General features: G+C 34.4%; 1 protein-coding gene and 1 long non-coding RNA gene across 3 annotated transcripts; one reads left to right on the top strand and one right to left on the bottom strand.

The window, feature by feature from the left end:
* Nucleotides 1-657: 657 nt before the first annotated feature.
* Nucleotides 658-23398, top strand: LOC145975328 (UTP--glucose-1-phosphate uridylyltransferase-like). Of its 2 annotated transcripts, none has more exons than XM_083105714.1 (10): nucleotides 658-723; nucleotides 20673-20909; nucleotides 21239-21421; nucleotides 21551-21756; nucleotides 21837-21912; nucleotides 21993-22139; nucleotides 22256-22394; nucleotides 22492-22629; nucleotides 22750-22916; nucleotides 23013-23398. In XM_083105714.1, the coding sequence occupies exons 1-10, from the start codon at nucleotides 673-675 to the stop codon at nucleotides 23223-23225; spliced, it is 1557 nt and encodes a 518-aa protein (XP_082961840.1). In that variant the 5' UTR covers nucleotides 658-672; the 3' UTR covers nucleotides 23226-23398. The 2 variants fall into 2 exon arrangements, with proteins under 2 accessions (XP_082961840.1, XP_082961839.1); XM_083105713.1 differs by lacking the exon at nucleotides 658-723 and adding an exon at nucleotides 13875-14109.
* On the bottom strand, nucleotides 1960-4099 carry LOC145975332 (uncharacterized). The gene is made up of 2 exons (XR_014439949.1): nucleotides 3702-4099; nucleotides 1960-3420 (listed from the first exon to the last, which is right to left on the bottom strand). It is a non-coding gene; the product is annotated as an uncharacterized LOC145975332 (long non-coding RNA).
* Nucleotides 23399-25856: the final 2458 nt, after the last annotated feature.

Here is a 25856-nt window from a genome sequence, read left to right as displayed (position 1 = left end):
TCCTTACTATTCCAGGAATTTCTGATAAACTAAAGTGTCGTCAATCAAGGAAAAAGCATAATCCTAATTCTTTGCAAGATATTTTTGATGGACAAGAATACAATAAACTATTACAAAATGGTATTGTGCGATCAGAGTACGACTACACATATGTCTTTAATCTTGACGGTGTAAAAATTACTAAAGGTGCAAAATTGGAGGCTTTGCCTATATATATAAGAATTAATGAACTTCCACCAAATCTTCGACAAAAGTATCTTTTCCTTGCTGGTGTCTGGGTGGATACAATAAACCCAATCATGAATGTATTTCTTAAACCTTTTGTGGAAGAAGCCAACTATCTCAGTTCAGTGGGAGTAGAGTGGAAAGCAGATAATGTTCATACTGTCCGCAGCAGATTTATTCCTACTTGTCACTGTGTTGACTCAAAAGAAAGATGGAAATTGTTAAACATGACTCAATATAATGGTTATTTTGGTTGTACATTTTGTGATATTTTGGGAGTTTCTGTTAATAGAGGAATCCGATATCCTATATTGCCTAATCCTGAGATGAATGTCCCACAATTGCGAACTAATGAGAGCATTTTGCAAAATATGATAGCTGCTTATCACATCGGTACACCTGTGAAGGGAGTCAAAGGTCCAGCAGCACTGATGAATTTACATCATTATGGCTTGCTTTCTGAATCAGCTGTTGATGATCTGCATGCAGTACATGAAGGTAATGCACAGCATCATACGGAATTACTTTTGAAGCCTGGTATTGGAGCTCTTTCAGCTGAAGAAAAAATAAGAATTATTAATGCAAGAATGAGGACTATCAAAACACCTACTGGCATAGCAAGGAAACCCCAAGATATTAAACGCAGAGCTCAATGGAAGGGATCAGAATGGCGAAATTGGCTTTTTTATTATAGTATACCATGTCTTACTGGCTTAATCCCTTATAAATACATAAACCACTTAGCTATGCTCTCGTTTGGAACTTTCCTCTTATCTCAAGATGAAATTACTCGACATGAAATGAATGTGGCTGAAAATTGTCTGCTTAAATATGTAACATTATTTGAAGAATATTTTGGTATCCAACATATGTATTACAATGTGCATCTTCTTCTTCATTTCACTACTTGTGTTCGCAACTGGGGCCCTCTATGGGTGTATTCCACTTTCAATTTTGAGTCATGGAATAACAAGTGTATTAGGATGCATGTTACATCATCTCAAAATGCTATTGAGCAAATTATTCATCGCCACCTAATTCAATGGTTAGTGCACCATGCTTTATACAGTAATATTGACTTATCCGGTGCGGTAAAATCACAATTAGAAACTCTCTTAACTAGTACAAGAAAACAAATGACATCAGGTTGGCGATATCTACTTTTTAGGGAAACAGATTACCAGAGAACCTTTAGTAGAGGAAAATATTGTGTTAAATCGGATGGGTATTCATTGCGAATTTTTGTCAGTATATCATAAAATATTATATAATAGTGTACCTTATACTTCTATAGAATTTACAAATCCTAATAGTCTTTCTAATGATAGTATAATTTATACTTGGGAGGAAACATTTTGCTCTATTTTACGATTTGTGAACTTCAATCACGAGAACAGGGAGATCTGTGGAGCATTTGTGCTAGAACATGAAGTAGAACAGTCAATACAAATAGCAAGGCATATTGTAAACTTAAAGCCGGGTGATGAACTGCATTTTTTATTAATTGAGAACATTCGATGTCCGGCTGTATCTCTTACAGTACAAGATAAAATATATCTAGCGCCAGTAGCAAATCATTGTCAAATTGATTAAGCTTATAATAAAATAATTTGAATTATAAAAAATATTTCTATTTTTGTCTTTTAATTATTTGTTTATATAATATAATAATATAAATATAATATAAATATAATAATATAAAATTATAAAATATTTAAGAATTTTAATGCTTTCTTTATTCCTTAAACTTTCAAAATTTCTCTTTGGTGTGCGTGCGTGCGTGCGTGTGCGTGCGTGTGTGTGTGTGTGTGTAAAAATGCGTGTGTACATACATGTGAATCACAGCGAACTGCATTCATTAATGCAATAGCTTGGACAAGTCCGGAATAAAATCTAGACATCTTTCTTAAGGTTTTCGACGATATAAACCAGTTTTGAATAGAATGTAGACGCTAGTTTTCTAAACAAGTTTTAGATAAAATCTAGACAGATTTCTGCCAAAAAATGATGGACAATCTGAACCAGTTTTGTGCAGGGTGTAGACAGTAATTTTCTTAAAAAGTCTTGGACAAAGTTTAGACGAATTTTATCCAGTGTTAAATGACCTGGACCGAATTTGGCCATAATCTAGACACATTTATTCTTCGACAAAATCTAGACGGACAAAATCTAGACTGCCTATTCAAGAGCTGGACGTTTTATGTTGGTTCTGGACTATATTTGGACGTCTATATGTCCAAAATCTGTCTAGTTATGTCTATTCAATCAAGAATTTGTTCGGAATACATCTAGTATTTGTCAAGTACGTCGAAACCTTGTCTAGTTGGCCCGCCAGGGATCGGACAATTTTAGTAATTTAATCATGTTATTTGCGCCTATATGACCTAATCTTTCATGCTACAATTTTGCAGAGGATTTTTTTACAGCCGTCATTGCTCTCTCCATATTTTTAATATTTTGAACGACATATAATCCTACATTATTTTTTTTTCCTTTAAATACAGTCCTGTTATTTTTACTAACTTCAAAAAATTACTTTACTTTTACTTTATCTTCAAAAAATTCAACTTTTCCTCCCTTTTCTGTTATTCTGCTAACGGATAAAAGATTTCTCCTTAAATCTGGTATATACAATACATCATTCAACTCACAGTTTCCAAGATCTATAGTTCCTGTTTTCTTTGCTATCATAGATCCTTCCTTGCTTGCTACACCGACCTTTGTTGATATTTTCTGTCCTTCTTTCAAAACAGATGAGTCATTCGTCATGTGAGAAGTCGCTGCTGAGTCCACAATCCAGCCTTCTGTTTCATCGGTGCTTAAAAAAGCTATTTTGCAATTTTTTTCTTTTGCAGTCATCCTTTTTCTTTCTAAAAAAGCAGTCTTTCTCCACGTGATTAGTTTTTCTACATATTTTACAGAATTTTGAAATCTTTTCTGCAATCTTTTGCTACATGACCAAATTTATGACAATTAAAACATTTTATGTCATTACCTTTTTTAGTAGCATTCTTACACTCGTGCGCTAGATGACCCCTCATATTGCATTTATAGCATTTTCTCTCTTCTGTCTTAAACGCCACTACTTCTTCCTTATCCAGTCGATTCCTTGCTTCCTCCGCTAAGAGTCTCGCCGTTAAATTTGTTATTGTTCGCTCTATTGAGGGTGTCGATTCCCACGCACTAACAAAAAACCTGTAATTCTCCGGCAAAGCTGTTAATATTTTTGAAATAACCATAGTGTCATTTATTTCTTCTCCTAGACTCTTGAGTTTAAAAGCGAGATTTTTTAATTCAGTTACATACGTGACCATATCAGTGTCACTTTGTTTTTTATATTCAAAAAATTCTTGCATCAGAGCGCATTTCTAATGTTGCGAATCTCTTTCATAAATATTTTTTAATTTTTGCCACATTTCGAAACTAGTAATACATGTAACTATATGTATTAAAGATTGTTTTTCCAAAGTGCTTACTATCATTCGTTTCGCCTTGGCATCCTTCTTTTTCCATGCAGCTGTTTGTCGTTGTACAGTCGTTGGTTCTGCTTGTATAACGTCCAAAAGATCTGCTGCCTCCAGATGGATTTGTAATTTCCAGAGTACATATCCATCAGCATCCTTCAATTTATCGATGACCTCCAACGCTCCCGTTGAATTGGTTGCAGCACACATTTTAATTTTTTTATTGAGCAGTTTTTTTTTAACACTTTTAAAATCGTCTCTTTATTTTATAATTATCTATTATGCACTCAAAACACGTGAACCTGGGCTCATAACCTTGGAAGGTTTTACCGCAGCAAAAGAGCACACAATAATTATTACAGAATATATTTCACAATCAATGTCAAAACACGTGATAATCGTTTGACCGCTAGCGCACGAGTGAGCCGGTGAGCTCCAAAATCCCAAATCATCGTGCTATAATACATACATATATACAGAGTGTCCTAGACCACCCGTACACCCCTTTTCTTTCAAAAACTAAGCATTTTAGAGAAAAACGTTTTCGACAAAAATTGTATGGTTTTGAGGGGAACATAAGATGGTGTCATTGGTTTGACCTTGGATGGCATCGTTAAGGTGAGGTCAAGGACACCTTTAATTTCTTAAATGGAACTACCTATTTTTTATTACATATTCTTATAGCTTATGTCGAGAGCTTTCCAAAACACTACAATTAAGTACCTTTTCGTTAAGTACTTTTTGAGTTATGAGGCTTGAAATAATTTCTTAATTTTACATAAACCGTAAAATATCTTATAAAATATTCATTTTTCGATTATCTTACCTTAATACTTTTATGTACAAAATAATGAGAGGAATCAATTAGTGTAAAGAAAACACATAGTTATTTCAAAGAAAAAATATGTAATTTGCAATTAACAATTCCATATTTTTTCTTACAAACAACTATGTGTTTTCTTTACACCAATTGATTCCTCTCATTATTTTGTACATAAAAGTATTAAGGTAAGATAATCGAAAAATGAATATTTTACAAGATATTTTACGGTTTATGTAAAATTAAGAAATTATTTCAAGCCTCATAACTCAAAAAGTACTTAACGAAAAGGTACTTAATTATAGTGTTTTGGAAAGCTCTCGACATAAGCTATAAGAATATGTAATAAAAAATAGGTAGTTCCATTTAAGAAATTAAAGGTGTCCTTGACCTCATCTTAACGATGCCATCCAAGGTCAAACCAATGACACCATCTTATGTTCCCCTCAAAACCATACAATTTTTGTCGAAAACGTTTTTCTCTAAAATGCTTAGTTTTTGAAAGAAAAGGGGTGTACGGGTGGTCTAGGACACCCTGTATAAAATGTGTTCATACATCGGTCGAATCTCTGTACATCAGATGTTTACAGGCGCTCGTATTAAAATGAGATTACCTCATCCAACAATTACTCTTCAGAATCTTCGGAGAGCGGAGGAGGATTCCCATTTATTCGCGAATTCCAATTCTGAAATCCAGAGCGAATAAATGGGAATCTCGGGAGAATTATTCGCGAATTCTAATTCTGAAATCCAGAGCGAATAAATAGAATGAATATTCGCGAATTCCAATTCTGAAATCCAGAGCGAATAAATAGGAATCTCGGGAGAATCATTCGCGAATTCCAATTCTGAAATCCAGAGCGAATAAATAGGAATCTCGGGAGAATCATTCGCGAATTCCAATTCTGAAATCCAGAGCGAATAAATAGGAATCTCGGGAGAATTATTCGCGAATTCCAATTCTGAAATCCAGAGCGAATAAATAGGAATCTCAGGAGAATTATTCGCGAAATCCAATTCTGAAATCCAGAGCGAATAAATAGGAGTTATAGGGGGGGGGGATCAAATTGTTAAGGAGAAATTATTATTGATGGTTAGTATGGAATTTTAACTGATCGAGAGTATTATTGATTAAACTCCTATCACGTTAAAGATCTATAAATCGAAACTCTTTAATTACTTAAAGATCGTTTTGCAATCGACAATCAATGGGAAAAAGAAATAAAAGATTAAGAGAGAAATTAAACTTACTACTTGTAGAGAGCGTTGAGGTGCGTTGAAAAATTTAACCCGGCCGGAGCTGGAAGCGCAGATGGCTGGTTGGCGTTTAATAACGGAAGGCTCGGTTGGTCCAAACGTTGTATACCTCACTCACTTCACTTTACTTATCCAATGATTCAATAGCGCGAGAGAAGCGGGAGACTTAGCAAAATGCGGATAGAGAGAATTCGTTGACTGATAGATTTTTTTTTTAATTGCACGTCGGAATTGAGAAAAACTCTGCGCGTCCGCGACTTCAGCTCGCGAGTTTTAAAGTTTTTGTTTCTCCTCCCTTCTGGATGGTGGGAATCTTTTTTAGGCAAATGAAATAATTTCTATTATTCCCTTCTTAAGGTCAAGGAGCCTGATTTTTAGGAGGAGAGGGGTTCTTAAGATTTTTAATTGGTCGAGCCCTTTGGCTCGAGACTTAGTTCCATCCAGTAGAGAGTGGGAGTGAGCTGATTATCTTATCGTTTGATGATTTGGCGATTCGGAAAACGCTTGAGGGTGGCCTGTCGAACGAGCGCACATGCATTATCAATTTCAAGAGTTTTGTCTTATGTTTTGACAATCTTTCTGGAGACCAGCAGATCTTTGTTTTAAAAATTCCTAAGATAAAGCGGTTTCGAGAGTAAAGCTATACCAATAAATACGGGGCTGTTGAAATCTCTTATAACAATCTCGCGTCGCATAATTCATGGATTCATTTAGAGTTTCGTTAAGGCTATCTCGACTGGCCATTCTCCGTATTAGATTTGTTAGGTTTTAATGGTTATAAATGCGGATTAGATTGCGTTCTTCTACGCGCTATCATTATTCTTAAGAAGAATCGTTTTGCATTCCAAATGCAAGCCGATCTTTGGCTTCTTTCTTCCACGATATCGTTTCGAGGAAAGAAAAGAATCATGGAGTTCACCGGACGTAACAAATTTAACTTGCTAAATTTTTAATTTAGTAATGTATATTATTTTAAAGAGTATATTTTAACATTACACATAATAGAAATTGAGTTTTACCGTTTTATATTAACTTCAATCTAATGTATGATTAAATCTAAAAAAAATTGAACAGAAATTAATAACTATTTACAGGCTCCAAGGGAATGTGCAGATATAAATATTTTGGAGTGGTGGAAAAATCAGGTTCATATTTATCCCACATTGTCAAAAATGGCTCGAGACGTTTTAAGTTCAACTGTCTCGTCCGTGCCAGTAGAAAGACTTTTCTCAATAGGAACTCTAACTATGTCAAAAAATAGAACCAGATTAAAAGTAAATCTTCAAAAGCACTAATGTGCATCAATTCCTGGGTGAAATGCTCTTTAATGTCTAAAATTTGCGAGTTTGATTTCTAATTTATAAAAATGTTATATTGTATTAATATTAAACGTTTTTAAATTTATTCATATAAATGTTTTTATTGAATAAAATTTTTTTAAATTCGTATATAGTGATTCTTTTTCATTTACAAATATAAATAATTTAGTTTTTTTGAGAATCAATAATCTTGACAAGACTAATAATCTTGACAGTCTTAGTCTTGATATTGTCTTGATAACTAATTAAAAATCTTGTCTTAATCTTGTCTTGAAATTCAAGACAAGACAAGACAATATCAAGACTAATCTTGGTATCTCGTGCAACCCTAATCCCAACAAAATCAAAGATTATTTGGAAAGAAATGATATGGAAGTTGTATTAGAAAATCAACAACAGAAGGCAATACTAACTCAAGTTACTGATGAAGATTTATTATTTACCTCGCGTACGAATGACGAACTTGAAGTATTAAATAAGTCAGTAGAAGAGGCGCCTTTTTTTTACCTTTTTTTAAAAAGGTAAAAAAAGGCGCCTCTTTTTTTACCTTTTTTAAAAAGGTAAAAAAAGGCGCCTCTTCTACTGACTTATTTAATACTTCAAGTTCGTCATTCGTACGCGAGGTAAATAATAAATCTTCATCAGTAACTTGAGTTAGTATTGCCTTCTGTTGTTGATTTTCTAATACAACTTCCATATCATTTTTCGTCTCGTCTGCCGATTTATTTAATATCTCAAGTTCGTCATTCGATGTCTCTGTATTATTTTCTTCTTCCATTTGGAACTCTGAACTTTTTAATTTTGGCAAACATAATTCACTGTAATTATTTGGCAACATAATATGGGAATATAAAGCATTGTTGCGCTTTAACCACATTAAAGCGTCAAATACTTTTTTCACATCAACTATTTCTTTCCAAATAATCTTTGATTTTGTTGGGATTAGGGTTGCACGAGATACCAAGATTAGTCTTGATATTGTCTTGTCTTGTCTTGAATTTCAAGACAAGATTAAGACAAGATTTTTAATTAGTTATCAAGACAATATCAAGACTAAGACTGTCAAGATTATTAGTCTTATCAAGATTATTGATTCTCAAAAAAACTAAAATATTTATATTTGTAAATGAAAAAGAATCACTATATACGAATTTAAAAAAATTTTATTCAATAAAAACATTTATATGAATAAATTTAAAAACGTTTAATATTAATACAATATAACATTTTTATAAATTAGAAATCAAACTCGCAAATTTTAGACATTAAAGAGCATTTCACCCAGGAATTGATGCACATTAGTGCTTTTAAAGATTTACTTTTAATCTGGTTCTATTTTTTGACATAGTTAGAGTTCCTATTGAGAAAAGTCTTTCTACTGGCACGGACGAGGCAGTTGAACTTAAAATGTCTCGAGCCATTTTTGACAATGTGGGATAAATATGAACCTGATTTTTCCACCACTCCAAAATATTTATATCTGCACATTCTCTTGGAGCCTGTAAATAGTTATTAATTTCTGTTTTCCATGAAACAGTAAATGTTTTTTTATGTAAATAGACGGCATTTATATCGATTAAATCTTCATCTTTAGGATCATCTTTCAATATATTTTGATGTTGAGTTATATTGGCTGCTTCATTTGAATTTTCTAAATAATAATTACTCCTATAAATATCCTCAAATTTTGAAATCGAACAATCTTTAAGATCTTTGCCCCATGCTGTTACATCAAACCCTTCAATTTTATGTCTTGGATCTAAAATTAAAGAAATGCAATAAATCCAATTGCATTTACGATAATGTTTTAATAACTTATCCCGTCCAGCTTGAAATGCAATAAGTAGAATCTCATCTTGTGTATTTCTATTTAATTTATTATTTAAATTGAATGTTATTGATTCAATTTTATCAAGCATATTAAATGCTAAAACAATGGTAGGTAATGTCACGTTTAAATCACTTGATAAAATTTTAGGAACATATTTAAATTGTTTCAAAAACTGTACAATTTTTTCCAAAATAGTCCATTCTGTTTCATCAACTTTTAAATTTATCAAGTCGGAACAATTATCCCACATCATAATCAATGCTGGTTTTAATATTATAGCTGTGTATAGCATAAGTGCTATCCCATCGTGTTTTTACATTTAACACAGGCTTTATAAATTTAATATTGGCAGCTTCACAAAATAATTTTAACCGAATAGTTAATTGTTCAGATCGTCGTATTTTTTTACAAGTATTTCTAATATTATTTATTATTTGATAAAAGATTGCATTTTCATTCATTTCATCATCACTTAACTCATTTTCATGTTCATCTTCACTGTCGTTATATTCCTTTGAATCTGAATATGGATTATTATGGCATTGTTTGATATCGATATTTATTAGTTTTAAAACGTCTTGCTAAATTCATAATGTGCGCAAAACATCGAAAATGCTGATCTTCTATATTAAAATCTATACCTTCATTGTTCATTAAGTTCTTGAATAAATGTTGTGTTTGCAGCAGCATTATCTAATGTTATGTCTTGAACTTTCTTTTGTATACCATAGTCTTTAATTATATTAAGAAAAAAATTAGCAATATCTTTTCCAGTATGTTTCCCATTTAATGGAACAAAATGTAATGCTAATGACTGAAACTTCCAATTGTTGTCTATGAAATGTATAGTAATTCCATAATATGATTCAAAATTTGGCGCAGTCCAACCATAAATTGTAAAAGAAAATTTACAGTCATTTTCATTTAATATTTTTTTAAGATTATCTTTCATTTTGTAATATTCGTTCATAACTTTCTCTTTCATAGCATTTCTTTTAGGCATATTTATATTAGGATTTATTATTCAAAAAAATTTTTGCGTCAATTCATCATTGAAAAATGTAAATGGAAATCTCTTGTAAGCTAGCCATAAGACAAGCATTCTATCCCAATCTATGTGATCACTTGATTGACTTTCATTCTGCAAAAAATGTATATGTATATATGTATATCATATATGTATATGTATATATGTATATCGTGTGTGTATATATATATATACATACATATATATATATATATATATATATATATATATATATACAGGATGTCCCGAAACAAACGCTTAATATTTTAAAGGCAGATTCTCTGGCCAATTTAAAAACGATTTTTCCTCAGCGAAAATGTCGCGGCACTAATAGTTTTCGAGTTATAAACGATTGAAAATAAAGGGTTTTTCGCAAACAAAGGCTTATGGGAATAAAATATTAATAAAGTCACATTCTTTAGTTAATTTTAGGTAGAGTTTACTTTAATAGAATTTTAATTTAAGGCTTAGTTAGAAAGATACATGATGACAAAAATTGGGAATATGCAAAAAATAATGATCTCCCTCGACATTTTCACTGAGGAAAAATCGTTTTTAAATTGGCCAGAGAATCTGCCTTTAAAATATCAAGCGTTAGTTTCGGGACACCCTGTATATATATATATATATATATATATATATATATATATATACACAAGGTGTCAGACAATTTTTGACCTTCACGAAGTAAGAAGGTAGATTGGCTCAAATTAAGAAGGAAGGTACTATACTATTTTGCGATATTCGCAATAATTAACGAAAAATTAATTAAAGAAGATCGGCCAATGCGCGTGGCTAGAAGCACACAACGGCGAAGGCGGTCTGACTGTAACATAATGGCGGCGCGCGGCGAAGCGGTGATTGGGGAGGGAAGGAGCGATGAGTGTGTAAGCGCGTGGCGAAGGCTCCTCTCCTCCCCAATCACCGCTTCGCCGCGCGCCGCCATTATGTTACAGTCAGACCGCCTTCGCCGTCGTGTGCTTCGAGCCACGCGCATTGGTCGATCTTCTTTACTTAATTTTTCGTTAATTATTGCGAATATCGCAAAATAGTATAGTAGCTTCCTTCTTAATTTGAGCCAATCTACCTTCACACTTCGGGACTGTCAAAATTTCCCTGCCACCCTATATATATATATATATATATATATATATATATATATATATACAGGGTGTTCCTGAATGGTCTGTACAAACTTGGTGAATAAGTTCCAGGGACCTAAACAAGCAGAAAATGTCCCATAAACATGGGGTCGGAAACGCTTGCTTCTGGAGTTACGACGGTTCGAAGTTTTCCTGCAATAGCTGGAGAAATTATCACGTCAAATCGCATAGGTGTTACAAAACTGTGTTTATTTATTTCCTCGGTTTTGCCACGGACATAACAGGACAGTACACTTGCTATAGCAAATGCTCGAAATGGCTTCCGTTCGCCAGACAATGCGGCGACGTGCGCAGGCTTCCTTGGAATCTAACGGAGGCCATTTCGAGCATTTGCTATAGCAAGTGTACTGTCCTGTTATGCCCGTGGCAAAACCGAGGAAATAAATAAACACAGTTTTGTAACACCTATGCGATTTGACGTGATAATTTCTCCCGCTATTGCAGGAAAACTTCGAACCGTCGTAACTCCAGAAGCCAGCGTTTCCGACCCCATGTTTATGGGACATTTTCTGCTTGTTTAGGTCCCTGGAACTTATTCACCAAGTTTGTACAGACCATTCAGGGACACCCTGTATATACACTTAGTCCAAAAAAAAGCGGTACACTTAAAATTGGGGAAAAATCACTAAATTTCAAATGACGATAACTTCGTAAATAATAAAGATAGAAAGGTCTGTAAAAAATGAAAATGAAGCTTGAAATCTCTACTTTAAGAATCGATTTATTTCAATATTGCGAGATAAATTTATTTTAAATGGCGAATAACAAAGCAACAGCATGCGAAATTGAAAAATAATGGTCCGAGTTTACCACGGCTCATGGCGTGAGTCAAATTTCGCAACTCAATGGGATAAAAAGCATATGATAGTACAGAGTCTCTTCTATAAAATGCTTTTTTATTCATCTCAATACGATGATTTTTCGCCGAGACATTCGCATTTGAATAAGAAGGCAGCTTTTTACTTTAAATACGAATAACTCTCCAAGAAATTATTGTATCGAGACGAAAAAAAAAACATTTTAAAAAGGAGACTGTACTATCATATGCGTTCTATCTCATTGAGTTGCGACATCAAACTCTCGCCATCGTGGCGAATTTGGGCCATTTTTTTTCAATTTTACATGCCACAACCACGAGTACGGTTTGAAGTCTTAAGATACCGCGGTACTAGCGAACCACGGAATTTTTATTCTTGCAATTCGGCGTTGCCAAAAATTCAAAATTGAGTATCTCAGCATCTAATATAGCTAGCACGATTTTACGAAAAGCATTTTAAAGGTTCGGATTTCTAGTTTTCGAAATTTTATATCGCAATTTTGTACGACAATTTTTCTGAAAATGGCGGATGACAAAACGAGAGCATGTAAAATTGAAAAAAAATGGCCCGAGTTCGCCACGGCACATGGCGAGAATTTGATGTCGCAGCTCAATGAGATAAAACGCATATGATAGAACAGACTCTCCTTTTTAAAATGCTTTTTCGTTCGTCTGGATACAATGATTTTTTGGAGAATTATTCGCATTTAAAGTAAAAAGTTGCCTTCTTATTTAAATGCGAATGTCTCGGCGAAAAATCATCGTATCGAGATGAATAAAAAAGCATTTTGAAGAAGAGACTCTGTCAAATCATATGCTTTTTATCCCATTGAGTAGCGACATTTGATTCACGCCATGTGCCGTAGCAAACTCGGACCATTATTTTTCAATTTCGCATGCTCTTACTTTGTCATCCGCCATTTTAAATAAATTTATCTCGCAACATTGAAATAAATCGATTCTTAAAGTAGAGATTCAAAGCTTCATTTTCATTTTCTACAGACCTTTCTATCTTTATTATTTACGAAGTTATCGTCATTTGAAATTTGGTGATTTTTTCCCCAATTTTAAGTGTACCGCTTTTTTTTTGGACTGAGATGTCGCATTGATAAATTAAAATTTATATATTTTTTTCGATTATATTATATTAAAAAAGATTAATTAATTAATAAAAAAAATTATTATTGATGAAAAAGAAAGGTTTGCTATAAACAATAAAGAGGACAGGAAATAATGAAGTAAATTAAAACATTGAATTGCGTCAATTGTTAGTATTCATTTGCGTATCTTTTTAATATGCTGCATGCAACTGCTTAACCTTTATCTAGTTATGCAAATGTGTCTAACGTTGGCATTTAATGAATATAAAGTTGAAATTGGATAAAAGTTTTAATTACGATTTAAAAATATGCGTACAAAGATTATTATGTTTTTAAAATTACTATTTTTGATGCACTATTTGAGATGCATGAGAATAAGTGTTTTAATAATTTAGAATAATAATTTATAATAATAATAATTTAGAATAATAAGCCTATAATAATTTAAAATAATAAGTTTGCACAATATAAATTATTGCGACTTTATATTCTGCTAAAGAACAGACATGTTTGCGTAACTGGGCAAAGATTAAACAGTTGCATAAAGTCAAGGTTTTTCGCTTTTGATTTTATAATTATAATTATATGAAGTTGGAGGTGAAAAACTTTGACTTCGTTATTGATGCACTATAAAAGTAAGAATAATTAAGTTAGAAAAAAGTACATACATGTGTATATTTATGAGCAAGCTTCAAATAAATAGGAATAAGGAAAGGCAACAGGAGTTTATATGATTTTCTTTTGACTTAGTCAATGTCAAGGTATATATATATTTACGTACATGTATATGTTTCGTCGGACGATATAAAGTGCGTGTATGAGCGATGCCTATAGATTACGATTGACATTTTTAGGTGTGTATCACACATCTACTCTGTGATAATAATCACATCCTTTCCAAATCCCGTGGAATTCACTTCCGCGCTAGCGATATTTATTTGAAATCGTGTATCGAGCGAAGCGCGATCTCTCGAATAACTTCGCTTCGACAAAATCTCGCGCGTTACGATGTCGTCACATTCGTTCGTCGTCAATCGTTCCGCACAGGCCCCTAAGAAGATCCCATTCATGGAGTATCTGTTACAAGTAAGTTAACTTGACAAGAATAAAAATATATTTTTCAAATAGCGCATGTGATATCGCTTGCGCAGAAAATTTCTATCGAAATTTCCTACAAAATTTACGGGCGCGATTACTTGCAAAGAATCGAAAGAATTTTGTATTCAATTTTGTTTAATCTTTGAAATAATCGATATCGAAAAATTGCGATTTCATGTATATTTCTTTATTAAGGAAACTTCGATTACGATATGAAATGTAAACCCTCTCGCGCTGACACGTGTTTTCGATAAGTATATTTGTTATCTATTTATCAAAAAACTTGAAGAGAAGAGATATATAATTCAAGGAGAATTTTGTCATTTTGTTAGATTTTCACAGAGGATATCTATTTGTATAAAGCGATTCGCATGAAAGGATATAAACAAACAAAAGTCTCCTGATATTTTCTTTCTTTTTTTCGTAAAAGTGAAGTAGTAGTAGTAGTAGTAGTAATAAGAACGGGTGGGGCTAGATCAGTCCCTGATGTCACCTAGATCTAAAGGATCTTCTGTAACTCCGTGGTTGTCTGAGGTTATAAGTGGCGATCCAATTTGGCTCTTACAAAAAGGTTATGTAGATCGCCCACCCTCACGTTTTGTAATGCACTGGGTTCAATGAACATGTGACCCCAGAGTGTGTATCTCCTAAGAGCAAGTGTGGGGAAGTAGCACAGAATGTGAATGCTGTCCTCTTTTTCTTCGCCGCATAGCCGGCAGTCTTTCCGCTCGGCCAGGCCGAGATTGAATAAGTGGGCCTTGAGGGCCACATGGCCCGTGAGCAGGCCAATGGAGATGTTGAGCTTCTTTCTGCTCATAGTTAGGAGTTCATCCGTCCTTTTAGAAAGGGATCGATTCAGCAATAACTTGGCTTGACGACAACCCTGAACTTGGCCCCACGAAACCAGATGTTCCCGTTTCAGAGACTCTTTGATGAGTCTTTTACCTATGGTAAAGGGGACGCCAACGACTTGTCTAGCCGGGACCTCGAGAATGCCTAGTTTTGCCAGGCCGTCCGCCACTTCATTGCCATGAATTCCCTGATGACCGGGAACCCAGACTAAGGTGATCCTATTGGATTCGTCTAGTCTGTTGAGCGCTAGCATGCAGTCCCAAACCACCGAGGACTCAGTGGTGGTCTTGGCTAGAGCGTTAATGGCTGCCCTACTATCGGAGCAGATGAGTATATTTCTATTGGTGGCTTTAACTAAGGTTAAGGTGTCTGCGCACTCAAGGATTGCTAGAACCTCAGCTTGGAAAACCGTGGCCAGCTCCCCTAGGGAGTAAGATTCCCTGTGGTTAGTCCTTGAGCCATAGACTCCAGCTCCAAATCGTCCTTCCGCCCCCGAGCCATCCGTATACCAGACGTCCCAGTTTGGCCGGCAGATTCGTTCTGGTTTACTCCAATCTTCCCTAGAAGGTATCTGGGTTTTGAAGAACTTAGAGACCTGGGATTTCCTAGGTATTCTATCCTGCAGCAGAGAGAATGGGTGTTCATGAAGGAACGATAGCCTGACATGACCAAGATGCCGTCCTCTCCACTCACCCTGACACTTTAGTCTGTAGGTAGTAAGTTTGGCTGTGCTGATAATAAAGCGGTCCAGGGGTGGAAGACAGAGTTCAATCTCAAGCGCCTCTGGAGGGGTGGTTTTCATGGCCCCCATCGCCGCCCTGAGGTAACAACCCTGTAGGCTTCTGAGTAGGTTCCTGGCCCCCACTTTCTCCACCCTGGGCCACCAGACCACCGCAGCATATGTGAGACGGGGCAGTAGAATGGCTTTGTAAATCCAGAGGGCAATATTGGGTTTAATGCCCCACGTTTTACCTACAGCCCTTCTACATGCCCACATGGAAGTGTAAAATTTCTTACGTTTGACTTCAAGATGAAATTTCCAGCTTAGTTTGGGATCAAGATGTATCTCCAGGTACTTCGCCGAAGAAGTGTATGGTAGCTCTTTGCCCCAGAGCCTCAAAGGCCCTATAGGTTCGGGCTTGTATTTTCTGGTAAAAATCATGGCCTCGGTCTTAGACGAATTAACCGTGAGACCTTTGGCTTGACACCAGCTTTGAATAATCTTAAGTGCTTTATCCATGAGCTCCTTAAGAGTTGAGAGAAAGCTGCCTCTCACGATTGCAGCCACGTCATCCGCATAGCCACAAACGAGAAGGCCCGCTTCTTGTAATTTGACTAGAAGTTCGTCTACCACCAGGCACCACAAGAGCGGAGAAAGAACGCTGTCCTGCGGGCAACCTCTGGCCGGGAGACCACTCAAAGTTTTATCTCCATAGTCAACAGTCAAAACTCTGTCCGATAGCATGCTTTGCGTCCAGTCGATCAGAGTTTCGGGGATGTGATGCCTGTGCATGGCCTCTTTGATCGCTGTATATGAGGTGGTATCAAATGCCCCCTCAATATCCAGAAATAATCCTAGGGCATACCCTCCAGTCGCCAGCTGTGTCTCAATCTTGCTCACAAAGTGATGAAGGGCAGTATCCGTAGATCTGCCCGCCCTATAGGCGTATTGAGAAAGTGCCAGCGGTCGAGTAGTAAGGGGATATGTCCTGTGGGGATATGTAATATGGCTGTCTATCAGTCTCTCCAGTGTCTTCAAAACAAAGGAGGTGAGGCTAATAGGTCTGAAGTCTTTGGCCAAGATATGGCCGTTTCTGCCTGGTTTGGGTATAAAAGTGACTCTGGTGCCATTCCAGACAAGGGGCACGTCTAAGGGCTATGCTGGCTCTAAGCACTTTAACTAGGGGGCCTATCAAAAGGCTCAAACCCTCTTGTAAGCAGGCGGGATAAATCTCGTCTGGTCCAGGTGATTTATAGGGCTTGAAGGTTTCAACACCTTTGGGATGGACTATCTTCGCCGCTAATGACCAATCCCTGGGTTTAAAAACTTCCCTGTGTCTCACACGGGCGGTAGGAAGATTGTCAACCGTTCGAAAACCAGGGAAATGAGTCTCCATAAGGTGCTCGATGGATTCAGTGAGATTGACTGTGTAGCCTGTGTCGGGACGTTTGAGACATCCCAACTGGGTGCGATTGTCAGAGCTGAGTATTCTGTTTAGCCTGGAGGCCTCTGGAGCACTCTCAATGCTTGCGCAGAACTCTCTCCAGCTACTGCATTTACTTCTGACTATTTCCTTGCTATATCTGCGTTGGGCGTTCCTAAAGGCTTCCCAGTGCGAAGACAAGCAGGAGTTTCTTGTCCTGTTAAAGAGTCTCCTGGTCTCGGATCTAAGCTTTGACAGCTCTTTATTCCACCAGGGGACTTTGGTCTGGGACCGTATAAGTTTCAGGGGGCAGTTTGCCTCAAAGGCATCCGAGATAGCGTTGCTTAAGTAAGCCGCGGCAGTTTCCAGGTTATCCCTGATATGGAATCTGGTTCGTAAAAGTGAAAATTAAAATAGAATTTTTATTCTAGCGAAATCGAACGACAAACGGCTATTTGTACTTTTTAATGTATAATTTTTGCATTTATATATTTTCTGTAAATTATGTACGTGAGATAAGAACTATTTTTAGATATATCTCTTCGATAAACGAATTTTTAAATTTCTTAATTGCGTATTAAACGAAAAATCTTGAAAGATATTTTTTGTGTTATTATGCAAGATTATATAGTGATGCTGCTAAAACTAAGTAATTTGAAAGCTTTTTTAATACTTAACGATTTATCTAAGTTTTTACGTCTTTATCTATTGTTATATAAGCTAATGCTAAGCTAATCCGATTCAAGTGCGTCACGCTGTGAAATATAATTATTAGTTGATTCTTGAACGATTTATTGTCGCTTTTATTCACTTTTTCCATATCTTTTTCAAGAGCAACAGCTGTGTCTCCAACTTGTAAATTGTGTATGTCCTCGAGAAAATGTGAGAACTGTAATAGGAAGATTAGAGTCGATTGAAGCCAGAGATTAATAAAGAGGACGAGAAGGGAAGGGGGAAATACTTTACGTTAGAATAGATCAGATATATATACAGGATGTTCGGAAATTCAACCGACAAATTTTCAGAGATTGTCGGGGGCACCATAAGAATCATTTTTTACAAATGAACCTGGGGTTGGAAACGTGTCATTACATCGCTACGGCATACGGAGTGTTCGAAAGAGTCGGGGCCTCGAAATATCACAAAAAATAGATTTTACAAAAAATTGTTTCAAACAAAAGTTGTAGGGTGTAAAAAGGTCTATTTACTGGCGCCATGTGTTTGACCTTGGATGGCGTCGCCAAGGTCACGACAAGGCTACCTTGAATTTTTGAAGGGCTACAAGAATATGCAATAAAAAGTGGAGGGTTCCATTTCAAAAATTCAAGGTGGCCTTGTCGTAACCTTGACGACGCCATCCAAGGTCAAACACATGGCGCCAGTAAATAGACCTTTTTACACCCTACAACTTTTGTTTGAAACAATTTTTTGTAAAACTTCTATTTTTTGTGATATTTCGAGGTCCCGACTCTTTCGAACACTCCGTATGCCGTAGCGATGTAATGACACGGTTCCGACCCCAGATTCATTTGCAAAAAATGATTCTTATGGTGCCCCCGACAATCTCTGATTTGTCGATTGTATTTCCGAACACCCTGTATATAATAAGATATACATCACAGAATAAAATATGAGAAATATGAATATGAGAAATGCGAATCAAGATATTTCATATACACACACATATATATATATATATATATATATATATATATATATATATATATATATCTTGAAGAAATATTTTTTTAAATTTTTTACTACTTTTTTCATCTAATGCAATTGTATTTGACATATATAATGAGATATTTTTTATTTATAACCAATAATCATGAAGGAACAATGAATATTACTTTGAATTTAATTGTCACCGAGGAAGATCCTAAGCGGATCGAAATATCTGATATTTTTTCTGATTATTATCTTGTAAACATCTGTTATCATTAATTACATTTATTGATATACTTATATTACAATTTTTTATAATTCTTTTTCTTTCTGTTGTGATTAATCTTTGCGAAAAAGAAATTTCTTGAGAAAGAATATCATAAGCTAAATTCTGAAAACTATGATTTGAATCGAGAAGAACTTATGATATGGACTCATTCCTCTCAAAATTATCTTATCGTGAGTCATAAAGGTTAACAGAAACCGTATTATCCAAGTATCAGTTATTGTTTCGTTGTCGACTATTTTATGTAAAAGTATGAGAAGATTTAATATAATCTAAAAATGTCGATTTTATGTGTAACGATAATGCGTTTTTTATTATGAATAATTAGATCTTAACTCATAGAATGTTATAAATCATTGCAAAATAATATGAAAGATTATCTTGGCTTTAAACTTAACAGTTGAGGTTTTAAATAAGCGATTATATTATTTCGTACATTTTATTATCGACATCAGTATCGACATTTTTTATCAGTCTCATCCATAATTAAAAATAAATTTATCATATCTAACCATGTTATCAGTCGACCCTGAGTCAAAATGATTTTTTACGAAATACTATCTCGCGTATTTCTTTTTTTTTCAAGAATAAAACAATTTTTAGAAGCTAAACATGATTAAACTCGGATTATTACTAAAGTGCGATGATAGCGACATTTAAGAAATTTAATTGTTGAGAAAGATCCTAAGCGGATCGAAATATAGACATTTTTCTGATTATTATCGTACAAACATCTGCTATCATTAATTACATTATCATTTATTAAGATACTTATATTCTAGATTTTTTAGCCTTTTTCTTTTTGTTGTGATTAATATAATGTATTATTTACTTAGAGCCCCCTTGTATTTATTGTTAGCGATATACATAATAATTGAGGAATATCGCGAAGGCGTTCGATATTAAATTTCAATCATTGTCGGATATCCCTTTAATCGAGAAAAACGAATATATTGAGAAATATTTATTTTTTTAATTCCAGGATAAACGCGTTCTATCGTAACTAATCTATTCATAACTGAATTGTCATGCTAATTTTCACTTTAGATATACATTATATTTGTCCTCGTAGCATGTGGACGCAAATACACGCGACTGTATACGTTGGCATTAATTTTTTTTGTCGAAACACACGCAATTGCTTAACAATAAGTTTCTGTCATTCGTCTTTCGAGATTTCTCGAATGTGTGCGACGACACGCTCTCATTTTCGGACAAACGACGATTTGTTACACGCCGAAGAAAAAAAAGAGAAGGAAGGACAGATATCTTTGTGCTTTCTCATTTATTACAACGCCTATTACTACGCACGCAGCCGATTTTGCATTTCTACACGAGAATTTTACTCCAACAATCTCGGAGATTTTAGCGAACTTTTAAAGGAGGACGATCATAATCGCACCGATATAGGACATCGATCTATTTTATATACGATTTATTTTTCTTTTTTTTGGGTAACTATTTTTTTACGGCTGCTTTTTTTAAAAAGTCACCATGCATGCGCTTTTGCACTTGTTCGGCGATCGATTTATCGGAACGGAGGAGGAGGATTTCATAAGGAGAATAGCTAAAAAAATCTTGGTCTATTTTCGTTAATTCAGGTTCGCGGTCATCAACGCAGCTCTTCAGATACGCAGGCGTTTCGCGAGCGTACGAAGAGAGATGCACGGGCCGAGTTGCAACGTGAATTGGAGAAGCTACAGGCGACCGCTCGTGATGATAAGAAGGAATTAATGGGCCGGCAATTTGCCGGATTTAAGCATCAATTCGAGCGATTCCTGCAGGAGGAGGGCCCGTCCTTAGAATGGGATCACATTCAAAAACTACCGGAAGATGCGGTAAGAATAAAATCATTTTACGTAAAAAAAATCATTTTATAAAAGTACCCAGTAGCTTCTTTCATTTTCTCTTGAATAAATTTAAATAGTATTCTGATAGTTCTTTTTAATCAATAAATTCTATTGTTAATTTTAGCCAATTGAAAATGAAATTAAGGATTGTAAGATAAAAGAAAAGCTTATTCATATTATTATTAAAAGATATCGTCTTAAATGATCTTTTAACACATTTTAAGAACATTATTTGTTTTTTTTTAAATCTATTTTAATTAATATTTTTTTTTACTAATTAGTGAAATAAACTGAATCGAAATTGTATATTTTTACAGGTCAAAAATTATAACTCTTTACCAACACCGGAAAATAATGAAATAAAAGCGTTACTAGATAAATTGATTGTGGTTAAATTAAACGGCGGTCTCGGAACGAGCATGGGATGTCATGGACCAAAATCCGTTATCGCTGTGCGAAATGAACTGACCTTTTTGGATCTTACCGTTCAACAAATCGAGGTATTTTAATAAGTTATCGTTATTTACTTGTAATGTATACATATGCATGTTATTCATTTATTTCTTTATCTCTTTCTCTTAATCACACATAGTTATATAATTATAATAATTAATAATCTCCATTAACAGCACCTGAATAAAACGTACAACGCCAACGTGCCACTTATATTGATGAATTCGTTTAACACAGATGATGACACGCAACGCATAATTAGAAAATACAAGGGAATTGATATAGATATTTACATTTTTAATCAGAGTTGTTATCCGTGTATAAATAGGGATTCTCTACTTCCAATAGCGAAGCATTGTCAAGTTGATGAGGATATAGAATCGTAAGATGATTTTTATATAATAATATTATTAATACTTTTTAATAATATTACACATTAAATAAAATAAAATCTGTTAATAGTTGGTATCCACCTGGCCATGGGGATTTTTATGAGAGTTTTCAGAATTCTGGTTTACTTAAAAAATTTATTCGAGAGGTATGAAATTTTGTTTCTTTAATACTCCTTAATAATAATAATAACAACATCCATTTACAAGAAACTCTGATCTTTTCTAGGGTCGTGAATATTGTTTTATTTCGAATATAGATAATCTTGGTGCCACAGTGAATATAAAAATTTTGAAATTGTTATTAAATGAAGCACCAGCGTCCAGTCTTGAATTTCTCATGGAAGTAACCGATAAAACACGAGCGGATGTTAAAGTATATTCAATTATTTAAAAATTATTTAAATTTTTATTAAAATTATTCGAAATTTTTTTAAAATAGTAACAATTGTAATTGTATATTTTATTTCATATATATTTTTATGTGTATAGGGTGGTACACTCATAAAATATGAGGATAAGCATCGTCTTCTTGAAATAGCTCAAGTTCCTAAAGATCATATTGATGACTTTAAATCTATCAAAACATTTAAATATTTCAATACCAATAATCTCTGGATTAAACTTAGTGGTATGTATTCTTTAATTTAATACAGACAATAAACATTAGTTGTAGTTAATACAGACAATAAACATAGAATTGTAGTTAACAAGTGTTATTTCTTTAGCCATTGAAAGAGTACTTGAAAAAAATGTGTTGAATATGGAGATAATAGTAAACAACAAAACTTTTGCAAATGGTCTAAATATAATACAACTTGAAACAGCTGTAGGAGCTGCTATGAAATCATTTGAAGGGAGTATTGGTAAATTCAAAGATGATAGACTTTGAAGCAAATTATCTTTCTATAATTTATTTTAGAAATTATCACTAATTTAAATATTGATTTTATTAGCAAATAATTGATGTGTATTTAATACTACAGGTATTAACGTGCCACGTAGTAGATTTCTGCCAGTGAAAAAGACTTCTGATTTCATGCTTGTTATGAGTAATCTGTATACTTTACGTAATGGATCTCTTGTAATGAGTCCTCAAAGGATGTTCCCCACAACACCTCTTATCAAGTTGGGAGATAATCATTTTTCAAAAGTCAGTATCAACTTAATTTTTGATAATTTATGAATTTTACTTTTAATTTTAAATATTTATGATTTTATTGTTAATTAATATTTTTTTAACTTATAGGTGAAAGAATTTTTAACTAGATTTCCGACAATACCAGATCTTCTTGAATTGGATCATTTAACAGTGTCGGGTGATGTTACCTTTGGAAAAGGAGTAACACTGAAAGGCACAGTTATTATAATTGCCAATCATGGAGACCGTATAGATCTTCCTTCTGGAACAGTTTTAGAAAATAAGATTGTATCGGGCAATCTACGCATATTGGATCACTAATAAATTTGTATAAATGGCTGAGAGAATAGTATGTCTGTATGTTTAGCTATCATGTATCTTAAATTAACTAGTCAAGCAATTGTATACAGGGCGATCCCGAAAAACGATCCGTCTATAAAATGACGTATTCCTGACACCATTCTAAGACAATTTTTCCTTTACCAAAATTTGATTTGAAGCGTAGTTTTTGAATTATTAAAGGAAGTAGTTAACGTATGACGGGTCGAATACAAGAGGCAGGCAAGGGTGGCGCGATTCATCATCAGACGCGGGTGCTTACGCGGGGCGCCTGCTGCGATCAGCTGGTCGCTATACACATACAGACACACATGCGAACACATACATTCTCTCTCTTTCTGTCTGTCTGTCTGTCTCTCTCTCTCTCTCTCTCTCTCTCTCTCTCTCTCATTCGCTCACTCACCTGTAATTTTTTTTTTTTTTTTTTTTTACGAGAGAGGGGAAAATGCATTTTATGCATACCCACCGGTCGATCCAGTGAGTTATGTGGGACTCGAGTACCAAGTCGAATTACCAACTCGGTACTCCCTACCCACTAAAAACCCCTCTCTTTTCACGAATTTCCTTGGACACACTGTCCCTCTGACTTCCCGAGATCTGTTTTCACATAACGTCAAAAAATAGTTATCATTACCTTGTTCGATGACTTTTGATGTATTGCTGTAATTGCTTGAAGGAGAAATGAATTTTCCGATAGATCGTACGTTCTCAAATTTAACGTAGATATCACGTTGCAAAAGACAAGAAATCCACACTAAATTATTAACTGAAAGTTTTTCTTCTTTCATGAACTGTATTCTTTTATAAACTTTAACGTAATCACATTTATTTACTCACTCGATGAGACGAGAAATTTACTAATGACTCTATCACTAATCACTATTAATCACTGTCGAATAATAACTGTTGGCGATTAAAAATCACTCGATGAAAGAAACACGCGCGGACACGTTACTACACGACGCGACGACGCGACAATGCGACGATAATTACTCGGCGACTGCAAGCAGTTTTTTGTCATGGTAGGTTGCGGTAGGTTAAGGTACTACTGGCGCTATCGAACGCGATCATGTGTTCGATTGAAGAATGCGGTAAACATAATAAACATTTAACATATTAATATTATTATTATCATGAATGTGTGTGATATCCATACATCGTATGATATCTATTTAAAAATTAATTAGATTAAATAAGTGTTTTTAAAATATTTATTACTTTTACTATTATCATGTAAAATATTAATATTAAATATTTATTTAACTATTTTATCTATTTATTTATTTATTTATCTATTTCACCTATTTATTTTTAACTATTTATTATCAATGATCGAAAATCGGTCATTGATAATAAATAGTTAAAAATAAATAGGTGAAATAGATAAATAAATAAATAAATAGATATAATAGTTAAATAAATATTTAATATTAATATTTTACATGATAATAGTAAAAGTAATAAATATTTTAAAAACACTTATTTAATCTAATTAATTTTTAAATAGATATCATACGATGTATGGATATCACACACATTCATGATAATAATAATATTAATATGTTAAATGTTTATTATGTTTACCGCATTCTTCAATCGAACACATGATCGCGTTCGATAGCGCCAGTAGTACATTAACCTACCGCAACCTACCATGACAAAAAACTGCTTGCAGTCGCCGAATAATTATCGTCGCATTGTCGCGTCGTCGCGTCGTGTAGTAACGTGTCCGCGCGTGTTTCTTTCATCGAGTGATTTTTAATCGCCAACAGTTATTATTCGACAGTGATTAATAGTGATTAGTGATAGAGTCATTAGTAAATTTCTCGTCTCATCGAGTGAGTAAATAAATGTGATTACGTTAAAGTTTATAAAAGAATACAGTTCATGAAAGAAGAAAAACTTTCAGTTAATAATTTAGTGTGGATTTCTTGTCTTTTGCAACGTGATATCTACGTTAAATTTGAGAACGTACGATCTATCGGAAAATTCATTTCTCCTTCAAGCAATTACAGCAATACATCAAAAGTCATCGAACAAGGTAATGATAACTATTTTTTGACGTTATGTGAAAACAGATCTCGGGAAGTCAGAGGGACAGTGTGTCAAAGGAAATTCGTGAAAAGAGAGGGGTTCTTAGTGGGTAGGTAGTACCGAGTTGGTAATTCGACTTGGTACTCGAGTCCCACATAACTCACTGGATCGATCGGTGGGTATGCATAAAATGCATTTTCCCCTCTCTCGTAAAAAAAAAAAAAAAAATTACAGATGAGTGAGCGAATGAGAGAGAGAGAGACAGACAGACAGACAGAAAGAGAGAGAATGTATGTGTTCGCATGTGTGTCTATATGTGTATAGCGACCAGCTGATCGCAGCAGGCGCCCCGCGTAAGCACCCGCGTCTGATGGTGAATCGCGCCACCCTTGCCTGCCTCTTGTATTCGACCCGTCATACGTTAACTACTTCCTTTAATAATTCAAAAACTACGCTTCAAATCAAATTTTGGTAAAGGTAAAATTGTCTTAGAATGGTGTCAGGAATACGTCATTTTATAGACGGATCGTTTTTCGGGATCGCCCTGTATACACATATATTTTAGGAAAAAATCGAAGA

This window comes from Camponotus vicinus, unplaced genomic scaffold, assembly GCF_025532165.1.
Source record: "Camponotus vicinus isolate PSW18456_S1 unplaced genomic scaffold, iyCamVici1.0 SCAF_8, whole genome shotgun sequence".
Lineage (NCBI taxonomy): Eukaryota > Metazoa > Arthropoda > Insecta > Hymenoptera > Formicidae > Camponotus > Camponotus vicinus.
Note: the sequence above shows the minus strand (reverse complement) of the source record. Positions and strands in the feature narration are given on the sequence as shown.

Bases quoted from the DNA above. Each gene is read 5' to 3' on its own strand.
- LOC145975328 (XM_083105713.1), top strand. From the start codon at position 14,032: ATGTCGTCACATTCGTTCGTCGTCAATCGTTCCGCACAGGCCCCTAAG. The intron at 21,757-21,836 runs GTAAGATGATTT...ATCTGTTAATAG, and splicing joins GTTGATGAGGATATAGAATC to TTGGTATCCACCTGGCCATG. The intron at 22,630-22,749 runs GTAAATTCAAAG...TTAATACTACAG, and splicing joins ATCATTTGAAGGGAGTATTG to GTATTAACGTGCCACGTAGT.